This window comes from Photinus pyralis, unplaced genomic scaffold (assembly GCF_008802855.1).
Source record: "Photinus pyralis isolate 1611_PpyrPB1 unplaced genomic scaffold, Ppyr1.3 Ppyr1.4_LG5, whole genome shotgun sequence".
In the NCBI taxonomy this organism is placed as follows: domain Eukaryota; kingdom Metazoa; phylum Arthropoda; class Insecta; order Coleoptera; family Lampyridae; genus Photinus; species Photinus pyralis.
In genome coordinates, this window is record NW_022170596.1 from 26,519,157 (window position 1) to 26,527,536 (window position 8,380).

The window sequence follows — 8,380 nt, forward strand, 5'->3', positions numbered from 1 at the left end:
AACCACAAACACAATAAAAAAGGGAAGTGAAAGTGGAAATTATATATTTTTTTCACTACTAGCGTCTGATGACATGATTATTAAACTTTTTTCCACTTGTAAAGTAGGCTTTCTCGGCATTTGTTCAAAGTGGTTAATATTGTGGACATTATTAACTAGTAGTTAATAATGAGAACTGTCACATTGTCAGTTTTAGAAAACACAACCCGAAATTTCGCTCAATAAACGTTTAGACAAGTTCTCTAAAATGAATAATTGCCACCATCCGCCATTTCCAGAGAAATTACATACCTAAAATTATCACATTTTGATAAAAATCAAACGAAATTACTCTTTGAAAGTATCTCAATGACAGAACAAAATACGGCCTGTTTGACTTGTACTTCAACGTACTTGATTGACATGTTAAATTAATAAACAAAAAATTCTGTCCAACCGTTCACTTTCTTACCAATATAATATGTTAATTTAGAGAACTTCAAGTGCTAGTAGTGAAAAAAATAGTATATACCACGGTAGAGAAGTATATTATTGCCTTCGCACCATACACCCCTCGGCACAAGCGCCTCGGGATGTAATCTTGGTGCTCAGGCAATAATACTGTACTTCTCTACCTTGATATAATTGTATAATGTACTATTCTTGAACAGTACGAAAATGTTAGTTTGTCAAATTAAGGATTATATTTTTAAAAATAAGCGTGATGTGAGTTTTTTACAACACAAGCTCCTCCTAATATTTGTAGCACTAGAGGGACACTGATGTCAATTGAAATTAATCACTATATTTTTTGTTTTAGATCTGTAGGGGTGGGTACTGGGTAGCTATCCTTACCCGCATCTACATACTTCACTAAATAGTTTAATGGTCGGAAACATTTACTGAAAAATAAATGCTCCCATAAAATTCCATATCTATAATGGACCAGATCCAGCTTCGCAAACGACTCCTGCTTATTAAGGGAAAAGAGACTTTGAACTTCTAAGAGTAATTCCAATTTTTGTTGTATGTCAAAGACAGTAATCTGGTGGTTGAGAATCCAAGTTTTCGACCCCCCACCCCTTGTGTTTCCTCCGTACCACCCCTCAAACTGGTTGGTTCCTTAGTTTTTCAATTATAGCATTTTAATGGCTCACCTTAGAAAGCAATATTGCAAACTTTTTATTTAAAAAGCTTCAACGTTGCTTATATTTGGAAGAATTCTGAAATTTGTATGTTAACGAAATTGTATACTTAATCTCTATAACTAAGCGTCGTATGACAAAATATCTTGAACATATCGTGTCATACATCCCCCCAGCCTGCACCCCTATCAAAGGGGATGCATAATAATTCATCTTTGAAGCCCTAGTAGTAGTATATTTGAATCCTTGCGAGATTGCGCTTTCTAATATTTTGAAATCAAAACCCATCCATCTCGTACTCACTACTGGAAGGGATGAATATTTTAACGTTGTAGTGCTGATTGATGTGTTACTCAGAGAGTACATTTACATTTTTTAATCCTCTCGTTCCAGGTTAACCCTTTCCACTCCCTACTGAAATGAATGGTTTAACCCTCGGTTGATGTTCGGTTATACTTAAATAATGCCATTTCCGAATACAAGTTTTTATTTTTTTTATAATAAAAAAAACCCTATTTACCTTAATAGGGCGAATACAAGTTTCAAAAAAAAATTTACTATTCATGTTTATATAAAATAATGATAAGAAATCATTCGATCGCTGCTACCACATCTGCGTCGACTTCTAGAAGAAATAAAAATGACTGACATCTAAAATGTGTGATGACTGTAATTGCATTATTGTTCAAATTTATTCATCTATTCATCAAAGCAACATTAATAAAAAAAAGTACATACAATGTACAGGTTAACAATGACATTGAAACAACTAAAAATATACAGAGTGTTCTATTTTAAACAAAGTAATTTGTGTACACCGTAAAAATGGGACAGCCTCTACATTCAAAAACAACTTCTATAGATGCGCAACAATCAATGCTTGACATTTGCATAAAATGTTTTTTAGAGTTTTTTGCTCAAGGTGAAAAATCGATGTTGGCTGCACATTGTCGTCCGTCCGTCTATCCGTTCGTCTGCTACACGTACTACTTCTACACGACTGAACCGATATGGCCCATTTGAAAGGGCTTGGTGTAAGGACCCCGCGCCTACAGATATTTTTGGCACGATTACCCTGGGTATTTTTTAGTCAAAAATTTGGGTTATCGCATTTACAATGCTAACTTTTTTATTTATGAAAATATTTAAATGAAACTGTATATTTAAGCACTACAAATATAAGTAAAACTAGCGAACTACATGTTGTATAAGAGCTTACTTTAGTAAAGTACGTTTTCAAGAGTTTTCACCATATGATAGCTGATACGAGTATTAACCAGGCAAGGAACTAAGTTTCGTACCGCCTATGGTGGCCGAAAAACCACCAGTTAGCGACATTTTCAACGATATTACCATTGGATTCTGAGTGACAACTATATAAATTGATCGCTATAATTATTGCCAAGCATAATTTGCACGAGATACTGGCATCACTATCTTTAATCTCCAAGCTCTGCACTGATAACATCAGATTCCCTTAAATACTTTCCCAGTCGATATCGCGCAAAAATGTGATAATTGCAATCAAAGGCCACTATTCATTTGCGATAAGCCATATCGAAACTTCTCACATTTTATAATTACACCTTGTAATTGTTATACGTAAGTAGTCAAAGGAAATTTAAATAGTGAATAGAAAAAGCAAAACCCAACTTTAGGTAAGAAAACAAAAAGATCAGCGTAATGTTCATCTTTGATATACCAAAGCTCAAATATTCCTCATAGTTTGCCAAATACATTAACTTGAAAATGTTGTAGGTAGTGTCCTGTAATATGGATTTGGGTCTTTATAAAACAGTTCAACCAAATCCAAGAGAAGATGCGAGCATTTTTTCAATTGCGACTATGTGGTGAGTATTTAATATGGTTTGGGTAAATTTTAGTCGATGTTATAATAATCCACTTAAGTTGTAACATGTGATAGCAATGTCAAAAATTGGAAAGATCGGGCGCTGGCGTTGAAGATAATTTTTTTGCCAGTTTAGGTAGCCCATTTGATCTTCTTGGAACTGAGTTACATTTCATTGGGAGCATGAGTTATCTGAGCTGTGACTTGCAGAAATTGGATACTCGCATCTCATCGCCACTATCCCTATAGTAACTCATCTCTATTTTTGATATACTTAGTCGATAAGATTGTTTAAACCATAAACCTTTCTATATTCTAATTGTAAACTACCGTTGTTTTCTTCTGCTAAATTGGTTATCAATCTAGCTTCCATGAGTACTCGATAATAACGCACATAACTTGAAGCATTGATGTTACCATTTCTTAACTTATCACAGGTATACAATACCAACATTCCTCAAGGGACGCAAGAGAGACCTGGAAGTATCCGACTTGCATCAAACTTACTCAAAGCATAAATCAAAGCTACTTGGTGATAAAATCGAAGCAATATGGTTAAAGGAGCAAGCATACGCCTTAAAGTCGAAGAAACAACCCTCCCTCAAGCGAGTGCTAATCAAAATGTTTGGGTTTGACTTTGTGCTCCTTTTTATATTTTGCCTTGTGATGGAATTTGCGGGCAGGTGAGTAGTACGAACGATATCGTCGGATTATTAAAGATGGCCGCTTTAGAACACTACAACCCTTACTGCTGGGACAATTGGTTGATTACTATAAGCCCGGGCAAACCTCCATGACAAAAACCGAAGCCTATGGATTTGCTGGCGGAGTCGTAGCATGTTCACTGCTGCAAGTCTTGATAACTACGCCGTACATGACGGCGCTTTTCCATATCGGGATGAAAATGAGGGTCGCCTGTTGCTCGCTGCTTTATCGAAAAGCGTTAAAATTGAGCCAATCCGCTCTTGGGGAGACTACTATTGGCCAAATGGTAAACTTATTGTCGAATGACGTTAACAGATTTGATACTTCAATCATCTTCGCCCAATACCTGGTAGTGGCCCCACTACAAGTTATAGTAGCAACTTACTTTATGTACCAAGAGGTTGGCATTTCGGCTGTAATAGGTGTCGTCGTTTTGTTGCTGTTTGTACCTTTACAGTGTAAGTAACTATTGACGTCATATAAGTGTTTTAATTAATATTGTTTGATATTTACAGATTGTTTAGCGAGACTTATTGCAAAATTTAGGTACAAAACTGCCTATAAGACCGATGAAAGGGTACGTTTAATGAATGAGGTCGTTTCTGGTATACAGGTCATTAAAATGTACACATGGGAGAAACCATTTGCCAAATTCGTCGCGCTGGCTCGCAGGTACGGCTACAATATTTAATAAGACGGTAATGACACAGACTTTTCAGGGCGGAAATCAAATTTATACGAGGAGTTTCCTTTCTGCGTGGTATCATTATGTCGTTCTTCATATTTTCGAGCCAAGTATGTCTCTTCGTTACAATTTTGGCTTACATATACTTTGGGGAACAAATAACAGCAAAGAAGGTTTTCGTGCTCACCGCCTTTTATAACGTCATACGTTTAAATATGTGTAACCTTTTCGCGCAAGCTGTGGCCCAAGTGTCCGAGGCTAAAGTCTCAATTAAACGTCTCAATGAGTTTTTGGTACGTGACGAAAAACCACCAACGCCTTTACATGTAAGCAAAAAAGCCAAACAGAACGGAAACGCGAACGAATTTTCAACTGAGGATGAATCCAATTATGCAATCGAGGTGTGTAACGGTGAAGCGAAATGGAACGATTCATACAGCGAAAGTACGTTTGAAAATCTCAACATCAAAATAAAACCAGGTTCTGTTGTTGCTGTAATTGGACCAGTTGGAAGTGGTAAAAGCAGCTTACTGCAGTTGATCTTAAAGGAGCTGCCTTTAAGGAAAGGGAGCCTAAAGGTGGACGGAAGAGTTAGTTATGCATCTCAAGAGCCTTGGATTTTCACGGGAAGCGTCCGTCAAAATATACTGTTCAACAAAACTTACCATAAATTTCGTTACAAGCATGTCGTGAATAAGTGCTCTCTAATACGCGACTTTACACTTCTTGCAAACGGCGACAAAACGGTAGTAGGTGACCGGGGGGTGTCTCTAAGCGGTGGACAACGTGCGAGAATAAATCTGGCTCGAGCTATTTATGAAGAGGCAGACATTTACTTGTTAGACGATCCACTTTCAGCGGTCGACACGCATGTTGGAAAAGACTTATTCGATAAATGCATCAATGGATACTTGAAAGGGAAGACCGTGCTTCTCGTAACCCATCAATTGCAATTTCTGAAAGATGTCGATAGTATAATTATTCTCGAAAATGGAACCGTGAAGGCACAAGGAACTTTTGACGAACTGCAAGAGTCCGGTTTAGATTTTGCCAAGCTACTAAAACGTGATGATGAGAAAGAAGAGGAAACAGAAGAACTGGCACGTCCGGCTTTTATAAATAGATCAAATTCAATCATGAGCGTCATATCGACCGAAAACCAAGATTTCGCAACACGCACCGAAGAAATTACTAAAGGAACAGTTTCTTTGGATATTTACAAATCTTACATCAGTGCTGGTGCAAACTGGTTCTTTATTATATGCGTTATTGGTTTATTCCTAGCTACACAACTGTCGTCCAGCTTCGGAGACGTTTTCATATCAAAATGGTAAGCCCTTCTATTCCCTTTTTAAATGTTACGTGAATAAGATGTCATTTTAGGGTAACGGCGGAAGAAGGTCGTTTAACTAATGCCACGACTTCGCAGACACGCGAGCCTGACGACTTCTGGAGCTTTTCCACCGAAACCTATGTATACACCTATAGTGGTATAACGGTTGCGACAGTCGTTTTAACACTGACACGTTCTATGTCTTACTTTACCGCCTGTATGAGATCTTCGGTTAATTTACACGATAACATGTTCAATAGTATTATTAGGGGGACAATGAGGTTCTTCAATACAAACCCTTCTGGACGGATTCTCAATCGTTTCGCAAAGGATATGGGCGCTATTGACGAATTACTACCAACTGCGATGCTTGATTATGTTCAGCTTTCCCTAATGGTGTTGGGAATTATTGGTATTATCTCGTCGGTTAATCCTTGGCTTTTGATACCCACTGTAGTAATAGGGGTCATATTTTACTTTATTAGGAAGTTATATTTGACCATAAGTAGAAGTGTAAAACGCTTAGAAGGTATCAGTAAGTATCGCACTCGTTTATAGGGCCCGCGATATTTACTAAATGTTACAGCTAGAAGTCCGGTTTTTGGTCACCTGAATGCTACACTTCAAGGACTAACAACCATCCGTTCCATTAGGGCAGAATCTACTTTGATTGAGGAATTCGATAACCTTCAAGACTTACACAGTGTGGCATGGTTTCTCTTTATATCGACATCTCGAGCCTTCGCTTACTGGTTGGACCTGATCTGTGTGATTTACATCTGTTTAGTAACGTTCAGCTTTCTGATTATGGACGACTGTGCGTACCTTCATATTATACCCCTTCAAAATAATCAAACATGCGTTTTACAGCCATTTCCGGAGGAAACGTCGGTTTGGCGATCACTCAATCTTTGGGATTAGTGGGAATTTTTCAATGGACCATTAGACAATCGGCCGAAATGGAAAACCAAATGACAGCAGTAGAGCGAGTGTTAGAATACAACAAAATAGAGCACGAGAGAACGGTTAAAAGTGAGAAGCTGCCGGAGTCCTGGCCCGAAAAAGGCGAAGTGAAATTTGTCGACGTATATTTGAATTACTTCCTCGAGGACCCACCGGTGCTTAAACACTTATCCTTCCATATCAAACCCTTGGAAAAGGTTGGGATAGTTGGTAGGACTGGAGCGGGAAAGTCTTCACTTATTAACGCCCTGTTTCAACTTACTAATACCGAAGGACAGATTTTGATTGACGGTATTGACATAGGAAAAATGAAACTGCACGATTTAAGGGCAAAAATATCGATTATCCCTCAGGAACCCGTGCTCTTTTCGGGTAATATGAGAAAAAATTTGGACCCATTTGACGAGTACTCGGATGAGGCCTTATGGAAGGCGCTGGAAGATGTGGAACTGAAGAGTGCGATTGCAGAGCTTAATTTAGGTACATATAATACGTGGTGGAAGAATCACACCTTATCATGTGAATTTTAGGTTTAAATTCCGTTGTGACCGAAGGTGGTTCCAATTACAGCGTAGGTCAGCGGCAGCTAATCTGCTTAGCAAGAGCCATTTTGAGAAATAACAAGGTGCTGATATTAGACGAAGCAACCGCAAATGTTGATCCTCAAACCGACGCACTTATACAGAAAACGATAAGAAAGCAATTTTCCCAATGTACTGTACTTACAATAGCTCATCGATTAAACACCGTCATGGATTCTGATAAGATTCTAGTGATGGATGCCGGAACTGCGGTTCAATTTGATCACCCCTACACACTGTTGCAGAATGAAAAGGGGATATTTTACGGTATGGTTTTGCAAACTGGACCGGCAATGACGGAAACTCTAACCAAAGTGGCCAAAGAGGTATGTTACGTAAATTAATGCTTCAAATATTAAGACACGCAATTTTTAGAGTTATGAAAGGACTTTAACCAACGAATCAAATTAATTGCAAGGTAACGAAGACTGTTTTTAGTGTAGTGTCGGATAATCGCAAATACCTGTGTTAAGTCGTATGTCTAAGTTATTACATATAGCTATGTCTTTTTTATTTATAACTATTTATACCAGCACGAATCTGATTTTGCAAAAATAGATTACCATTTACCTACCTTCCCGGTATATAGTAACTCTCATCGGATTATAGTTCAATAGCATAAATGGTGAAACATTTGTGTCAATTGAACTTGTAAAAGTTTCCTTAAAAGAATTGAACTTGACTCATGTGAAATTGGCCTCGCCCACATGAAATAATTTGACAAAATTGTGTCGACAGTTAGTGCTACTTACTACGTTGGTGCTCAAAGCCTATCATTAGTGGTGATACATAATATGAGTACGGGGAGGGCCCAACTTCACACCCAACTTTTATTTATCGAAATAACGAACGCACACGGCGTTAGTGCTATGTTAGTGCTATTAAATGCCAGACAAACAGTCTCTCAAATTCTTTCGCTGTTCCTAAAAAAGTCAAGTGTGAAGTGTGCGCAGTAGGATCTTTGGCTATAGCACAGATTTAAATATTGTGGCTATAGATAGCACAGAAATCTGTACCTATAGTTAATACACAAAACGTGTATTTTTACCAAATTTCAGATTAATTTCAATTTCTAGTAAGAAATTATAGCTGACGTGTATTGATACAAAGGCGAACTGGAAGAACACTTTTTCTTATCAT

The 8,380-nt window shown here is 37.7% G+C and overlaps 1 protein-coding gene across 1 annotated transcript; it reads left to right on the forward strand.

Annotated features, from left to right (window-relative positions):
- Positions 1–1,751: 1,751 nt before the first annotated feature.
- Positions 1,752–7,751, forward strand: LOC116171503 (multidrug resistance-associated protein 4-like). The gene is made up of 11 exons (XM_031488374.1): positions 1,752–2,782; positions 2,883–2,974; positions 3,411–3,656; positions 3,706–4,136; positions 4,194–4,350; positions 4,398–5,693; positions 5,747–6,231; positions 6,283–6,513; positions 6,567–7,139; positions 7,190–7,566; positions 7,616–7,751. Exons 2-11 carry the CDS (start codon positions 2,898–2,900, stop codon positions 7,649–7,651), a joined length of 3,909 nt encoding a protein of 1,302 aa, XP_031344234.1. The 5' UTR covers positions 1,752–2,782; positions 2,883–2,897; the 3' UTR covers positions 7,652–7,751.
- Positions 7,752–8,380: the final 629 nt, after the last annotated feature.